General features: G+C 46.7%; 1 protein-coding gene across 1 annotated transcript in view; it reads left to right on the plus strand.

Moving 5' to 3' along the window:
• Nucleotides 1-781: 781 nt before the first annotated feature.
• LARP6 (La ribonucleoprotein 6, translational regulator) overlaps nt 782-18,130 on the plus strand; it is a gene marked incomplete at its 5' end in the record, with an annotated part of 43,901 nt that continues 26,552 nt past the window's right edge. Inside the window, one exon of the mRNA XM_082256821.1 lies at nt 782-1,761. Within this exon, the coding sequence (XP_082112947.1) occupies nt 782-1,761 (980 nt within the window). The remainder of the gene's footprint in view (nt 1,762-18,130) is intronic.

Raw genomic sequence — 18,130 nt, forward strand, 5'->3', positions numbered from 1 at the left:
TCCGTGTGTTTTTTCTTCTCTGAGCATGCCCAGACTTGCTCATCAGATTTTTGTCTGCCGAAATCTGTACTGACTGACGGAAAATCGGCCGTTGTGTTGACGGCCAACAAAAATTTTATAGCATGCACACCAGATTTTTTTTGCCCTAAAAGTTGGAGTCGGTTGTCGGAAGCATCATACTAACAAGCCGAAAATCGGCCGATCAGACGTTGGCCGAAAAATCACGGCCAATAATCGATGCGTGTGTACGAGGCATTAGTGTTAAATGGGCCTAAGCCCAAGTTCACATTGGTCCAATTTTACATGTCAAATTACGGGCAATTGCACCGTCCGAATCAGTGTGACTTTGCGGCGCCGCAATGATTCCCAAAAGTAGTTTTGATATAACATTTGGCGACTTCGGGGGCGATTTCAATAGGCAGCTGTGCAGGAACCCACACAGTGAAATCGCCCCCAAAGTCGGACTGAAATGCCAGTTTGAAATCGTGCGAGTTTAGCTGAACTCGCACGATTTCAAACCCGCTTTCAATGTGAACCTATTTGTGTACCATTCAAATATTCTCAGCTCTTGTAATTACCAGGACACAATGCAACTGAGCTAATCAGGGACTCAGGGAAAGTAATAGACCTCACATTTACTAGATGTGGTAATTATGAAGCCTCAAGAGCACTGCACTAAGGGGTTAAAGAAGGTAACTGATATAAGGCAGTAAGAGGAAAGGGCTGAGCCCTTTGGCATGGTCAGGCCTAGATGTGGGTTTATATCAGGGCCTTACTGAAGATGTTTCACTCAATGAACACATTCATCCGCTGCTTCCTAATTCTCCTTCCTTACCCTTTTCAGGAGTTATTATGCCCTGTGTTTAGGAGTGAGGGAAAATGGTTCGGATGTCTGTGTGCAAAGAAAAGATTTCTGTGCAGTGCTGGGCACGTGGATAACATTGCAGGTGGATCGGAAGCGAAGTGTAGGCCTCAGGCTGGGCCCTTGTCTGTTCCCTGGGGGTTCAGGGTTTGGCTTTGGGCAGCTAGGCACCTCTGCTCTCCATATTTGCTGCAGATGTTCCAAAAAAGTTCAGGTTTTTCAAAGTGTTTTGACCAAATGAATGCCGTACAGCCAGAGAACTCTGAGGTGGGATTTGCACCCTCTGATCCTAGGCTAAACTTTATAGAAGAGATTTCTGAAGGTAGAGAGGAACTGAAGACTGACCTTGAATTGAAGGAAGATAGAGTTGATAGTTCTTTGGAGGCCTCATGCAAAGAGCAAGAGTTTGTTGTGGGAATACATTGTCCTACGGAATTGGAAGCTGACCCGGATGTCCTGCTGGGACCTGAAATGTGTTCAGAAATAGATATAGGTTTGGGATATGAAGACTTTACTGTAACAGAACCCTCCTTAGTAGCAGGTGAATGCCAGACTGATGAGGAACTGACCACTTTTTATGGTTATTTGGATAATTCAGTGGCCTCTACTATGGTAGACTTTAGTTCATCCACAGAATCCGATATGTGGTTTCCAATGGAAGGTTGTGGTGAAATATGTGGGCCTGTGGAATGGCCCAATTTAGATCCTGCTAAAGGATGCCCCCTTGAGGTGGATCTAGGCTTTACCTCTTTTCCAGGGATTGAGTGCTATGGAATTGGAGATCATTTAGGTCAGGTTATAATAACTACTGGGCCATCTGATGGGGTTTATCATCAAAGCAGACTCGTAGAAGGTGGAAGCAGCAGTGATGAGGACTGCATCCGGATTGACCAGGCTAGGTATTTCACACTTTCTTTAATGCACTCTTTGTTGTGCAGCTGCGCCTGCTGTCTTTTTTTTACCATTGTTTTGTATGCTAGAATTGGAACACACTGTGAAAGGTATAACCTTATGTTGTCACTTTCCTACAGTCGCATATGTGAAAGGCATTTCCTGCTGTGCTTTAAATGTCGCTTTATAACCAGTAATGGAGGAGGTGGGGAAAGCTATGAAAGGCTTCCGAATGGTGGCTCTTGGTCCTTCCTGCTAATAATGTACAATTCTGGAATTGGCCAAAAAGACGTTTGTTACATTGACATGCCAGTACGTAGAGCTCTGCGTTTAGCATGCATATTCTAGTACTGTATAGCCAACAATGTCATTTGTCTGTTCTATTTAATTGACACTTTATTTTCGTAGGTGCTGTAGTTGATTAAGACTCCCCATATGCATTACTAGCTGTTCGTACAATCCTAGTATAACCGATTTTTAGATCTACTAAAACTATGTATGATGAGCACCTACCTAACTATTCAATCAGGCAGACCCTTGCATTACATAGTTGTTGGTAGATCTAAAGGAGATTGTAAGGTGTGTGTGGTGAGCCTTTAGGCCTCAAACACACAGGATGTCAAAAATGCTGTTTTTAGACATTTGACTTTTTTTTTTTTTTCTGCTGCTAAACTCCCCTCTGTTAGGGGCTCTTTCACACGGGCCATCCAATCAGATCCGCCTGTCAGTTTTTTAGGCGGATCTGATCGGATCCTCCTTGCAGCTCTATGGGGCAGCGGATGTCAGCGGAGACCCCTCTGCTGACACCCGCTGCCATCCGTATCCGATCCTGTCCGTGAAATCCGGACGGATGGAAACCCTATTTTTCTATCCGTTCAGGGATCGGAACGGATGAGAGCGGACAGGTGGTCCACTCTCATCCGATCCCCCATAGAGAGCAGCGGGGCTGTGACACCTCCCTCTCCGCACTGCAAGCGGAGACGGAGCTGTCATCCGCCGGCTCAGCGGGGATCGGCAGATCGATCCCTGCTGAGCAGCACGGATCCGCCTACGGAGGCAGACCGTGTGAAAGAGCCCTTAGCCTATGTGTCCATGCATGCACAGGTGTTTACAGGTATTTAGAAGCAGATAAAAATCACTTGTGCGTTCATAAAAGGAGTGTTTGGGTAGAAAAAAATAGTGCGTTTATTATTTTTACTTGAAGCCTGTAAAGCATTGCACCGGTGATTAGCAGATAGCGGGTGCCATGCAGGACTCCTGCAGACCTGTCTGTGTATATGTCTGCTTGTGCCTCATATGGACAGGCAGATACACACTGACAGGAAGAGACAGCGAGCTACCAAAGCTCTTAACAGCGCCCTGGTAGGTCGTTGAAACTACAAGCCGACCGCCGCAAAGTATGTTGGTACTTGTAGTTTCCCATTCACAGAGCTCTGTGAATGAATTATGTGGGCAGAGCCCCAAATTTTTTTTAATAGTTTTTTTTAAATAGTGACAGCAGGCGCCCGGAGAAAGTGCCCACCCGCTGTCACTGGGAAGGGGGAGAGGCTGCAGCTGCTGGAACATGTTACACCCTAAATATGGGTGGAACATGTAACCTGTTCCAAAAGATAGTCTTATCCTTTAACGTGTTTTTTTTTTTTTTTTCTTTTTTTTTTTTTGCTGTAATGTGAGTTTTTGATGCATTTTTTAATGGATTTTACCATGTTCCAGTGCAGTTCCTTGTGCAAAAAATACAGCATGTTCTACTTTTATTGACTGCACTGGTGTGAACTTTGCCATTGAAATCTTTGTAACCTACTGTCCATGCAGGAAAAAATGCACTAACTGAATTTGAACAGGCCATAATGCCAAACGTACATACAAAATGCTGCTTTAGATGTGTTTTTTTAGCTGCATTTTCCTCCTTGAAGGAAAAATTAGTCCTGTGTGCATGAGGCCTAAGCCCCCGTTCACATTGGAGCCACTTGTTATGCGATTTGACAGGTCGTACCCTATTGGCAATGTCACTGTTCAAATCAGTGCGACACCAACTTTGCGGTGCCACATCTATTTAAAAAGTATTTCCTGCACTACTTTTGGCAATTTTGGATGTGGCTTAGATAGACGTCTGTGCATGAAGCCACACAGAGGTCTTCCAAGTCCCACCTGAAGTCGCACTGACATGCGGCTTTGAAATCAGGATTTTAAAGCAGTGTTCAATGTAAACTAGGGATAAGAATGAGTAGCAATCTAAGACACTAATGGAAGCAGGTAATCCTTGATATGTTATTAACAATGTAGTCCACAACACAGAAGGTTCTAATATAAGTCATACATTTTATTTATACGTTTTTCGCCTTATGTAAGCAATAAAAGGTGACTTTCTTTTATATTTGAACCCTCTGTGATGTGGACTGTATCTGTTACTAATGTCGTATTGGAAGCAACTGGCAGAAGCTTGGAGTTGGGCTCTGGAGCCCTACAGTCTGATTGGGATATAAGGATTGAGCATTTCTCTTGGGTTTTATGCTATGAATCCTTGATATGTGACATATTATTCCTAGGGATGCACCGAAATGAAATTCTTGACGGAAGCCGAATAATAATGAAATGCTTGGGCGAATACTGAACGCGGTGTTTCGCATTTTTTCCATTTATTTTGCCAATTTTTTGTCCTCTCTCTTGTCCTCTCGTGTCTCTCTCTCTCGTCCTCTCACTCTCTCTCTTGTCCTCTCATGTCTCTCTCTCTCTCTTGTCCTGTCTCTCTCTCTCTTGTCCTGTCTCTCTCTCTCTTGTCCTGTCTCTCTCTCTCTTGTCCTCTCACTCTCTCTCTTGTCCTCTCACTCTCTCTCTTGTCCTCTCACTCTCTCTCTTGTCCTCTCACTCTCTCTCTTGTCCTCTCACTCTCTCTCTTGTCCTCTCACTCTCTCTCTTGTCCTCTCACTCTCTCTCTTGTCCTCTCACTCTCTCTCTTGTCCTCTCACTCTCTCTCTTGTCCTCTCACTCTCTCTCTTGTCCTCTCACTCTCTCTTGTCCTCTCACTCTCTCTCTCTTGTCCTCTCATGTCTCTCTCTCTCTCTCTCTCTTGTCCTCTCATGTCTCTCTCTCTTGTCCTCTCATGTCTCTCTCTCTTGTCCTCTCATGTCTCTCTCTCTTGTCCTCTCATGTCTCTCTCTCTTGTCCTCTCATGTCTCTCTCTTGTCCTCTCATGTCTCTCTCTTGTCCTCTCATGTCTCTCTCTTGTCCTCTCACTCTCTCTCTCGTCCTCTCATGTCTCTCTCTCTTGTCCCCTCACTCTCTCTCTTGTCCTCTCATGTCTCTCTCTCTCTTGTCCTCTCACTCTCTCTCTTGTCCTCTCATGTCTCTCTCTTGTCCTCTCACTCTCTCTTGTCCTCTCATGTCTCTCTCTCTCTTGTCCTCTCATGTCTCTCTCGTCGTCTCATGTCTCTCTCTCTCTCTTGTCCTCTCATGTCTCTCTCTCTCTCTTGTCCTCTCTCTCTTGTCCTCTCATGTCTCTCTCTCTCTCTTGTCCTCTCTCTCTTGTCCTCTCATGTCTCACTCTCTCTTGTCCTCTCACTCTCTCTTGTCCTCTCATGTCTCTCTCTCTTGTCCTCTCACTCTCTCTTGTCCTCTCATGTCTCTCTCTCTTGTCCTCTCATGTCTCTCTCTCTTGTCCTCTCATGTCTCTCTCTCTTGTCCTCTCACTCTCTTGTCCTCTCACTCTCTCGTCCTCTCATGTCTCTCTCTCTCTCACTCTCTCTCTTGTCCTCTCATGTCTCTCTCTCTCTCGTCCTCTCATGTCTCTCTCTCTTGTCCTCTCTCTCTCTTGTCCTCTCTCTCTCTTGTCCTCTCTCTCTCTTGTCCTCTCTCTCTCTTGTCCTCTCTCTCTCTTGTCCTCTCTCTCTCTTGTCCTCTCTCTCTCTTGTCCTCTCTCTCTCTTGTCCTCTCTCTCTCTTGTCCTCTCACTCTCTCTCTCTCTCTTGTCCTCTCACTCTCTCTCTCTCTCTCTCTTGTCCTCTCACTCTCTCTCTCTCTCTCTCTTGTCCTCTCACTCTCTCTCTCTCTCTCTCTTGTCCTCTCACTCTCTCTCTCTCTCTCTCTCTTGTCCTCTCACTCTCTCTCTCTCTCTCTCTCTTGTCCTCTCACTCTCTCTCTCTCTCTCTCTCTCTCTCTCTCTCTCTCTTTCTTGTCCTCTCACTCTCTCTCTCTCTCTCTCTTGTCCTCTCACTCTCTCTCTCTCTCTTGTCCTCTCACTCTCTCTCTCTCTCTTGTCCTCTCACTCTCTCTCTCTCTCTCTTGTCCTCTCACTCTCTCTCTCTCTCTTGTCCTCTCACTCTCTCTCTCTCTCTTGTCCTCTCACTCTCTCTCTCTCTCTTGTCCTCTCACTCTCTCTCTCTCTCTTGTCCTCTCACTCTCTCTCTCTCTCTCTTGTCCTCTCACTCTCTCTCTCTCTCTCTCGTCGTCTCACTCTCTCTCTCTCTCTCTTGTCCTCTCACTCTCTCTCTCTCTCTCTTGTCCTCTCACTCTCTCTCTCTCTCTCTCTCTCTCTCTCTCTTGTCCTCTCTCTCTCTCTCTCTCTCTTGTCCTCTCACTCTCTCTCTCTCTCTCTTGTCCTCTCACTCTCTCTCTCTCTCTCTTGTCCTCTCACTCTCTCTCTCTCTCTCTTGTCCTCTCACTCTCTCTCTCTCTCTCTTGTCCTCTCACTCTCTCTCTCTCTCTCTTGTCCTCTCACTCTCTCTCTCTCTCTCTTGTCCTCTCACTCTCTCTCTCTCTCTCTTGTCCTCTCACTCTCTCTCTCTCTCTCTTGTCCTCTCACTCTCTCTCTCTCTCTTGTCCTCTCACTCTCTCTCTCTCTTGTCCTCTCACTCTCTCTCTCTCTCTTGTCCTCTCACTCTCTCTCTCTCTCTTGTCCTCTCACTCTCTCTCTCTCTCTTGTCCTCTCACTCTCTCTCTCTCTCTTGTCCTCTCACTCTCTCTCTCTCTCTTGTCCTCTCACTCTCTCTCTCTCTCTTGTCCTCTCACTCTCTCTCTCTCTCTTGTCCTCTCACTCTCTCTCTCTCTCTTGTCCTCTCACTCTCTCTCTCTCTCTTGTCCTCTCACTCTCTCTCTCTCTCTTGTCCTCTCACTCTCTCTCTCTCTCTTGTCCTCTCACTCTCTCTCTCTCTCTTGTCCTCTCACTCTCTCTCTCTCTCTTGTCCTCTCACTCTCTCTTGTCCTCTCTCTCTTGTCCTCTCTCTCTTGTCCTCTCACTCTCTCTCTCTCTCTTGTCCTCTCACTCTCTCTCTCTCTCTTGTCCTCTCACTCTCTCTTGTCCTCTCGTGTCTCTGTCCTCTCGTGTCTCTCCTTACCTCCCTCCCTCCCATCTGCAGAGTCGATGTTTGCTGTATGGCTCCTGTACCCTGTCACAGGCGGAGTACATTTGGTATCACTCCGCCTGTGACAGAAGCCGGCGCTAAGCGGCTATTCAGGAAGCATCCGCTCTGCTTCCTGTAGTGCCTCCGGCTATGTTTACAGTGATGCTCGGGGATGGCGGGTCGCCAGTCGGGGACCCACAATCTGGGCTTACCGATCCACCATCCGCGTCATTAAAAACGTCATTGTTCGGCACAAATTTATTCGGCCTTTTTACTTATTTGGCCGAACACCGAAAGTGCTTTTTTTGCTATTTTCGGCCGAATATTCGGTGCATCCCTAATTATTCCTGGGGCAATAAAGCTGAACCACCTCACTAAGGCCCCTTTCACACTTGCGGACCGTTCAGATTCACCTGTCAGTTTTTCAGGCGGATCTGAACGGATGCCCCATGCATCTCTATGGGGCAGCGGATGTCAGCGGAGACATGTCCGCTGACATCTGATCCGATCCTGTCCGTCTAATCTGGACGGATGGAAGCACTATTTTCCATCCTACTGGCAGATCGGATTGGATGGGATCGGATGAGGAGGACAGTCGGTCTGTTCTCATCCGATTCCCCCATAGAGAAGAGCGGGGACCTAACAGCTCTGTCTCTGCACGCAGCACAGAGACAGCTGCCACCCGCCTGCTCAGTGGGGGATCGGCGGATCGATCCCCCACTGAGACAAACAGAGTCCGCCGATGGAGCGGCAAGTGTGAAAGCGGCCTAACACTGCCCCAAAATCAACACATGTCAAGGATTGGTCCGTTCTGACAGTCTAGCCACACAAATGTATGGATTTCAGGAGAAACCATAGAAATTGACATAATTGTCCAATACAGCTGATCTGTTTATCCAAACATTATATTGTAGCTTACCAATTAGATGTGATGGCTGCATTTGTTTGTTTTCTTTTAGGCTTTCTTTTCACCTGGTGATTTGGCCAATAAGTCTGTTATCAACAGAACAATCTATTACTACTGACGGGGGTGCTTGCAATGATCAGCTTTTATGTAAAACCTTTATCCCAAAAGGGGCTGTTGCTGTAACTGCTTGTAAAGTGGTGGCTTGAGTTCAACTTCCATTTGTTAGTGTATTTAAATCTGCTAGAGCATTGAACACTCCCCTCCACCCAGATTATTAATGCTGCTGTCCAAAGAGGCGGCTGTTGCTTCTTTCAGAGTGTAGACATGCAGGAAGTGAGTTACTGGCCGGATCACCGGGAGTGTAGACATGCAGGAAGTGAGTTACTGGCCGGATCACCGGGAGAAAACAGGGAAAAATACCTAGAAAGAAAACCAATGCAGCCACCACATCTGATTGGTAAGCTGCAATATATCATTTTTGGTTTTGGGTTTAATATCGCTTCCAGAGTATTTAGGATCAATAGTAAATCCGCTTCAGTCATTATGTGTAGTGTACCACCATAACAAAGAGTATCTGTAGATTCTTGCCAGTGGTTGTGAATGCTGCTTGCATGCGCTGTGTATGAACAGCTGCAGCTGTCAGATCTGTGCTCTGTATCAATGGCAGGCGCAGATGCGGTTTCCATGTAACCAATCATCTGAATAGAGGCTCCGACCCTGGATGAGGCCAGTGTGCGTCCAGGGTTGGTGGTCCTGTAGGGTTCTGGCAGCAGCTAATCAGCCAGTTTGTAGACTGCCATAGCACAGACCATTGCTGTATCCAGAGACAGTGTTTAGTTGCCTCCTGAACACCGCTATCAGCGGCTATAGTGCATTGTAAATGTAGCCTTTTTATTTCAATGCAGGACAGCCATTAAAGAGGAGCTCCAGGCTCCCCCAAAAAATTAGGTCAACAGCTACAAATATTGTATCTGCTGACTCTTAATAGGACACTTACCTGTCCAGGGATCCCACTATTTTGCACCCCAAGCCAACTCTAATTGGCTTTGGGTGCAGGTGCCGGCATCTGTAGTAAGGGAAAGTGTGGCTTCACAACCTGTTACCTAATGCGTATGCGCAAGTTATGCTGCGCTTTCTGAATGGTCCCGCCGTCTTCTGGAATGTGTGCGTCCCAGAAGGAAGAGGGGCCTGAAATGTCGTAGATAGGCAATCTTACCTGAGAGTGGGAGCTGGTACCTGTCAAAACCAGGGTACCCGCTCCCTCTACTCCCCAAAAAAGTGCCAAAGTTAGCAGTGGAGGGTGCAGCAGCTACAAATACTGTAGCTGCTGACTTAATATAAGGACACTTACCTACCCCTGAATCCAGCATTGTCCTCACCTGAGTCGATTCTTCAATCGGCTTCGGGTCCAGGCACCAGCATCTTGACTAAGGAAACCTGGCAGTGAAGCCTCGCGGCTTCCCAGTCGGTTTCCCACTGTGCATGCGCAAGCCATGCTGCTCTATGTGAATGATCCCGCAGTCTTCCTGGGCCTTTTCTGCAGGGGAAGGAGGGGGGTGGGAACTTCCACTCAGATTGCCGTGGCAATCTGACCGGAAGTGGGAGTACCTTTAAAATAAGTGGAACTTTCCCTTTTGGGTGAAGGTCAGAGAACCTTTATACATTATACTTATACAAATTCAGTGACCCGCTGAACAAAGAAGCAAGAATGACCGCCCCGGAGCTTCTGACTTCCAAATGTTTGCAATAGCTGCTCGTATATATTTCCCTTGACAAGTATTTTTAATCACTTCCGGACCTCCCCCTGTGTATTTACGTTGCTACTTTGACGTTAAATACTGGGGTTATGGCAGCCCGGTAGTTTCTTACACGGCGGGCGATCTGCTTGATCATAAAAGTGGTCCCAGCAGCGGATTCGCCACGGTATCACTAATATGGGTGGCGGGAGAAGTGCCCACCCCCCTCTTGCCGCTTCCGGGTTATTTTCCACGCTTACCGGAGCCGTTGGTAGCGGGGGAAAACGATCCGATCCCCTCTCCTGATAGACAGGAAGTCAAGTGAGAGCAATATGGCCTCCATCGACTCTATGCCTTTGGAGGACCATAGCAACGTCAAACGTCACTTCTGCCCAACGGACTTAAAGGGCCTAATTAAATGAATATATACTTTTTTTTTTATTATTATTTCTTTTAATTGTAAATGTGAGATCTGTGTTCTTTTTGATCTCACATTAAAGAGGACCTGTCTTTCTTATTTCTATTAAAAACAAAGGGGTTCCCCTGTGGGTGGGACTTTAAAGGCACTGATATTTCAGAAATTACACATAGGTAAGAATACAAAAATGTAGCTTTATTGAAATTGTTTATACAAAATATATAAAAGATAAAAGCAGAGGCAAGCAAAATTATACATCACATTACAGGGTTGAACATCCACCATAGGACCCCCATGTAAACACCCGACGCGTTTCGGAGAAACACTCCTTCTTCAGGGGTGCCTTGGGAGGGTGGTATGTTTCACTGTAATGGTTGAAGAAAGAGTGCCTGCCTGCAAGGCTAAAAACAGAACATCGACAATGCCAGCGTGGGTCTATGGTAAGCCGATTAAATTCGATGGAGTTGGCTTCATACAGAAGAAGAATTTTTTAATTTATAGAATTGAGATTATATCAAGGTTGCTTGCTACCAGACGACTATGTGGGTCTGGGTGGGGACAGCTGAGATCCCAAAAAGGAGGCAATCCTTTTCAAATCCAATCTTGGCAGAATGAATGCAATGTCAGGATAGATGTTGCTCCACGCTCGGCAAAGGAACATATGTTCCTTTGCCGAGCGTGGAGCAACATCTATCCTGACATTGCATTCATTCTGCCAAGATTGGATTTGAAAAGGATTGCCTCCTTTTTGGGATCTCAGCTGTCCCCACCCAGACCCACATAGTCGTCTGGTAGCAAGCAACCTTGATATAATCTCAATTCTATAAATTAAAAAATTCTTCTTCTGTATGAAGCCAACTCCATCGAATTTAATCGGCTTACCATAGACCCACGCTGGCATTGTCGATGTTCTGTTTTTAGCCTTGCAGGCAGGCACTCTTTCTTCAACCATTACAGTGAAACATACCACCCTCCCAAGGCACCCCTGAAGAAGGAGTGTTTCTCCGAAACGCGTCGGGTGTTTACATGGGGGTCCTATGGTGGATGTTCAACCCTGTAATGTGATGTATAATTTTGCTTGCCTCTGCTTTTATCTTTTATATATTTTGTATAAACAATTTCAATAAAGCTACATTTTTGTATTCTTACCTATGTGTAATTTCTGAAATATCAGTGCCTTTAAAGTCCCACCCACAGGGGAACCCCTTTGTTTTTGATTCTGTACCCGGGATGTGGCACGCTAGGGACCACTCCACATGAACTACATATGTACAATTCTTATTTCTATTAGGCCCCGTTCACACTAGGGCGATGCTACTTCCCGGGGCGACCTCACAGGTTGCGGCGCGCTGCTTGCACCGCGACCTCGGAGCGGCTGGCACGGACTTCATTTCATTGAAGTCTATGCAGGTCGCTCCGGGTCGCCCCAAAGAAGCTCCCAACCCTTTTTCTAAGTTGGACCGACTTGTGTCGCTCCTATTAGAACGGGTCCACAGCTTCTCTATGGAAGGCGACCTGTCAGGCGACCAGGTCGCCTGACAGGTCGCCCCAGTGTGAACGGGGGCTTACAGGGAATGTTTACATTCCTTGTAATAGGAATAAAAATTATCAAACATTTTTTTTTTTTTTTTTTTTAAAGGGACAGTGTAAAAAAAAAAAAAAAAAAAATTTAAGTGCCCCGTCCCTCCAAGCTTGCACGCAGAAGCAAACGCATACGCAAGTTGAACCCACATATGTAAATGGTGTGAGGTATCCCTGCGATTGTTAGAGCGAGAGCAGTAATTATAGCACAAGACTACCTCTGTAAATCTAAACTGGTAACCTGTAGACATTTTTAAAGCGCGTCTCCTATGGAGATTAAAGCCCCGTACACACGTACCGATCGTCGGCCGAACGATCGGCCGTCTTTTGTCCGCGGGCTGTCTTGTCTCTTGAAAAATGCAAAAGACTGCACACGAATTTTGTCGGCCAACAGCCGACTGCAGAAGGGATGTCATGTGATGGTTAACTTTCCTTGTCTTTTTTCTTTTCTGAGCATGCTCAGTCTTGCAAATCTGCTGTCTGTCGGCCGAATTCTGTACTGACTGGCGAACAATCGGCCGTTCTGGTGTCGGCATACAAAAATTTTAATGCTTGCACGTAGGGCTGGGCGATATGGCTGAAAACTGTATCACGATATCAGTGTTTCATATCGGTCGATATCGATATATATTGATATTTTTTTATTACCCATTTAAAATAAGGACCCTAGGGTGAGAATGCAGGGTGACTGGCATGGTGCAGGAGAATGCAGGGCACTGGCATGGTGCAGGAGAATGCAGGGCGACTGGCATGGTGCAGGAGAATGCAGGGCGACTGGCATGGTGCAGGAGAATGCAGGGTGACTGGCATGGTGCAGGAGAATGCAGGGTGACTGGCATGGTGCAGGAGAATGCAGGGTGGCTGGCATGGTGCAGGAGAATGCAGGGTGGCTGGCATGGTGCAGGAGAATGCAGGGTGGCTGGCATGGTGCAGGAGAATGCAGGGTGACTGGCATGGTGCAGGAGAATGCAGGGTGACTGGCATGTTGCAGGAGAATGCAGGGTGGCTGGCATGGTGCAGGAGAATGCAGGGTGACTGGCATGTTGCAGGAGAATGCAGGGTGACTGGCATGGTACAAGAGGATCCGGGGTTGTGGGCATACTACAGGAGATGCAGTGCTGTGGGCATGGTACAGGTAGAACATGCCCGCAGCACTGCATCCCTTGTAGTGTGCCCGCAGCCCTGCATAACGGCAGGTAGTGAAGCTGTTTCACTTACCTGTTCCAGAGGCGCCTTCATTTTAAAAATGGCGCCGCCCGGCGCCGATACGTCATTGCGCACGCGCCACCTCCGCTCGTGTAATTTCGGCTATTCCCGGCCTCTCCCGAGCGGCGGCGGCGCGTGCGCAATGACGTGTTGGCGCCGGGCGGCGCCATTTTTAAAAGTTTAAACCCGTCAGAGCGGACTTTTCGATTTATCGTTCAAGTTTTCCTATTGCTATCGAGCACGGGACTATCGCGATACCTATCGGTATCGTTTTATCGCCCAGCCCTACTTGCACGACAGATTCTGTTCGGCCGAAAGTGCACTGTAGGCTGTCGGAAGCATCATACTAACAAGCCGAAAATCGGCCGATCGTTCGGCGGCCGAACATTTTCAGCCGACAATCGGTACGTGTGTACAGGCCTTAAGTAACAAAGTTTGACGCCATTCCACGAGCTTGCGCAATTTTGAGGCATGACATGTTGGGTATCAATTTACTTGGCTTAACATTCTTTCACGTTATAGATTCCAAAAACAAAATTACGTTTGTAAGACCGCTGCGCAAATATGGTGTGACATAAAAAATTGCAACAATCTTAAATTTTATTCTCTAGGGTCTCTGCTAAAAAAAAATGTTTGGGGGTTCTAAGTAATTTTCGAGCAAAAAATACTGACTTTTAACTTGTAAACAACAAATGTCAGAAATAGGCCTGAAGTGGTTAATGCATTGGGCCAGTTTATACCACTGAGTTGTTGTAGAATATGGTCCTCGTTTCTCATTTCAGCAGATGAACCGCATTCTAGATCACAGCTAAGTACAGGATTTGCTGTGTGTTGTTGTCCAAGCTTTAGCAGTGTTTTCCAAAGGTCTTCTGAGAAATGGAAGTACAAAGTGTTTTCATGGAATTTGCAAAGTGTGCGCAGTACATAATCTTGCGGCTGACAAGTCATAACAAGGATTGTGCTAATGATGTGTCTGTCCATACAGTTAAAGTATATATAATTGCTATAAAGAACAAGAGGAGTGGGATACTGTATTCCAAAGAATTTATCCTGATCACACCATCCCATTGTTAGTCCGGCAGAAAAGAGTAGAAAGACTCTAAATGTAGCATTAAAAAACCAAGAACAAAATTACCAAACATGTTATTGGCAAACCAAATAAGATTTTTCGTAGACCAGGGGTGTCAAACTCCATTTCATCACAGGTCCCATCAGCGTAAGGGTTGTATCTGTAAGACTTGATGTCCAGAGCACTCCCACCCCCCCCATCCCTTTCATCACAGTGCAGCCCCCTTATTTTGTGCTGCTGCCGGCAGAGCTGGGAAGCAGAAGGTGCAGGGCCTGGAGGAGGGCGGGAGTCAGCTGCCAGTCAGCTGAATGCTGAAACCAGGGAGGGGGTGCTGTGGCTGCACAGAGACGCAGGATCTGTAGGAGGAGTTCTGTCCTCTCTGCTTTCAAGATGGGGGCAGAGACAAGGGGGTGCCACAACTGCTGGAAAGGTGCAAAGGCCACATGAAATGACCCCATGGGCCTTGTTGTAGTCCATAATCCATAAAAGGCTCAGTTAAAGATGCACACATATAAACTCCATGTGTTATACTTCTGAACTGTGGAACATACAATATACAAACATTTTAAACCTATGTCAACATAGAAACCCGTGCATTAAAAAGGGTGTTTACCCAAGAGATAAAATAATTCGACCAATTTACAAAACTCTGATTAGGGCACATCTTTGGCATGCCTTCCAGTTCTGGTTACCAGTCTTCCAGATGGATCTGCTAGGACTGGAGAGAGTCCAGAGAAGGGCAACAAATCCAATAAGGGGGCTGGAGGACCTCAGTTATGAGGAATGACTTCAAACATTGAACTTCTTCTCCCTGGATAAGAGGTGCTTAAAGTGTTAATGAACCCAAGAGCCTGCATTCTCTATCTGGTCTCCCACAGTACACAGAGCATAGACTTGGATTAGTTTTAGTAAATATAAACTGGTAAACACTTGTTCTCATCAGCAGTATATAGCAGTCTTGTGACTTCTATCAGTGTCCGGCTGAGCACTGGTTAAAGCTTGTAGGACAAGTTTTCATTCACCTCTTGACTGTCCTATGAGGCTACATGACCTATGACCCTCTGTGTGGATAGTGCTGATGATTGGCCCTGTGCTGATCGCATATACTCTCCCCCCAAAAAAACCTCTCTAGCAATACACAACATACTGAGCATGTGCAGAGTGCCCCCAAGGCTCTGTTCTATCAGGAGATGGATTGGGCACTGTAAAAGGGTAGGATCAGGGAAGACAGGATCAAACAGCATTTATACACAATGTGGAGGATTAAGCCCTTAGGCTCCACAGAGTATAACAAGCATGCTTTACTGCATATACAGACTGATTTTTCTGTTGTGGGTTTAGTAACCCTTTACAGGTGGGATGTGATAGTTCTATACAAATCCTTGATTGGGAGGAAACTTTTAAATCTTAGGTCTTTACAGACACACAGCCAAACAATGAAGTTGAATGAGAAACGGTTTAGACTTAATAGATTCTTTACTGATAGAGCGCTGAGGTTGTGGAATTCCCTTCCACAGTTGGTGTCAGAGTGTAGATAAATTCTCAAAACGTAGATGTGTTTCTTAGCGAACACAATGTACAGTGATATGGAAAACAGAAGTCGCACACATTCTCAGATTGAACTGGATGAAGCGGTGTCTTTATTCAGCCTTATAAACTATGTAACGTATTTCAGAGCAGACTTTTCTGCTTCTTTATGACTTGGTAAATTACAGCTATTCTTATTCTGAGAGCCACTCTACTGTACAATATAAAGGAAGGTCCGTAATGTCCATTCATGGGGGCGCACTTGAATATATTTCTCAATGTAGATACCATCTGTAAGTAATTTGAGTGAACTATTAATACGCAAATGAATTATAAATACGTTATGATGATTATATGTATATGACCGTTATTGTATAGTGAAGTGTAGACACATTGTGGTTTGCTGTATTCTTTATAGAATAAAACGGACAGAATTTTATTATTTGACGCTTTCGACTATATAGGCATTTTTGATTGCATCTTGTATTTTGCTGAGAGATTGAAATGTGATCAACTGAATATTTTTAGGGTATTGGAGAGCTGTCACTTGCATACTATGATCTGTTGGCACTTTCATGTATGGGCGCTCTGGGTAATCTAGACCGGGCAGAAATGATAATCCAATGTGTATGGAAGACAGGGCAGGCAAACCCGCATCTTGGAAAACTACTCCAGCAGCACTCTATAGGAGGGAAGCAATTCTCAGGTAAAAGCAGAACACAGAGAAGGTGCTTCTAAGTGCAATATTAAAAAGCCTATTGCCCAGAGGATAATAAAAACACTATAATAAAAGGTATATGGTTCATCAAATCCCATAAGATGTCCAGCGGTAAATGTCCGAAAAGGATATCTCATAGAAGAGGACAGCACTAGTAGATAGATCCCGGCCGACCAGCAGTAGGGAACTGTATGTTTAATATCCAGGAAGGGCTGCCAGGACCAGCGTGGAACAGAGGTACCCAGATGTGATGTCAAAAGGGGAAGAATGCATTTCGGAGCATTCATGGTGGCTCCTTCATAAAGAAGCCACCATGCATGCTCCGAAAACGCACCCCACCCCTTTTGACGTCACATCCGAGTACCAGCGTGGCCACCCTTCCTGGATATTAGACATACAGTTCCCTACTGCTGGTCGGCCGGGATCTATCCACTAGTGCTGCCACCTTCTTTGGAATCCTTTTGGGACATTTATTGCTGGACATCTTATGGTATTTGATGAGCCAATATACCTTTTATTTCTAGTAAGTGTTTTTATTGTCCTCTGGGCATTAAGACTTTTTAATATTCCACTTAGAAGCGCCTTCTGTTTGTGTTCTGCTTTTATCTGAGAATTGCTTCCGTCCTATAGAGTGCTGCTTGAGTTGTTTTCCAGGACACGGGTTTGTCTGCCCTGTCTTCCATACACATTGGATTATCATGTCTAGATTACGCAGAGCCAGGGCCGGTGCTTCCACTAGGCAAACTAGGCAGCCGCCTAGGGCGCATTGCAACCTAGGGGCGCAGCCATGAGTTGGCACTCTCTGTCCATCATGAATGATCCTTATGAGCTGAGGGGAGGGGGCAGCAGTGGGGGAGGAAGAATGGACAGAGGAAGATGCCAGGTGTCTGGGGCAGTGGCTGAACTACCAGGCCCTGGCTTTCCACCACTGTTGGGGGGGGGGGGGCGGGCGCCCAAGAGGCAGGAAGGGAGCCCACAGGAGTGCTGCCTGCATGATGATCCTCTTTGGCTGGAGCTGAATGGTGTAAACCCTGGGCAGGAAGTGACTCTCTGCACTGAGCTGATGGGCAGCCATTCATTTCCCTGGATCGGTATTAAACAGGGAGTGGAGGAGAGCTGAACCTGACCCCAAGCTTGGCACTGGAGGGTGGCACCTTTACTGGAGCAGAAACGACAAGGCACCGGAATGGTCTGAGGAGGTTTGGGATTAGGGACGTGTGGAGTTCTCGGACTGCTGCTTCTCCCTTCACCAGGAGACGGTTGGAGCTGTGGTGAGCACTATGGTTAAGAAGAGGAGCATCCTAGAAGAAGGAATCAGCAGGATCACGGTGAAGGAGGGCAGAGTGCGGGCCACTCTCTTCATACCACCCAGTGAGTGTCCCCAGAACAGGGGATCAGGGTCCCTGGGTGTGACATGGAGGTTCCCTGGTGTGAAAGGGAATCGGGGTCACCACGTGTGCCATGAGGATAGGGGTCACTGGGTGTAACAGGGTTTCAGGGTCACCAGGTGTGCAATGAGGAATTGGGGTCCTTAGGTGTGCCATGGGGGACTGAGGTCCCCAGGTGTGACATGGAGGAACATCAGGGTCCCCAGGTGTGACATGGAAAAACATCAGGGTCTCTGGGTATGACATGGAGGAACATCAGGTGCCCCTGGTGTGACATGGAGGAACATCAGGTGCCCCTGGTGTGACATGGAGGATCATCGGGGTCCCTTGGTGTGGCATAGAGGGACATTAGGGTCCCAAGGTGTGACATGGAGGAATATGGGGGTCACTGGGTATGACAGCATAAAATGGAGGAGCCATCAGATAAGGGTCACTGGGTATGACATAGAGGAGATTTTAACCCCTTCCCTTTTTATTTTTTTGGGGGCCGG

The sequence above is a fragment of the Pelophylax lessonae genome, assembly GCF_965119305.1.
Source record: "Pelophylax lessonae genome assembly, chromosome: 4".
Taxonomy (NCBI): domain Eukaryota; kingdom Metazoa; phylum Chordata; class Amphibia; order Anura; family Ranidae; genus Pelophylax; species Pelophylax lessonae.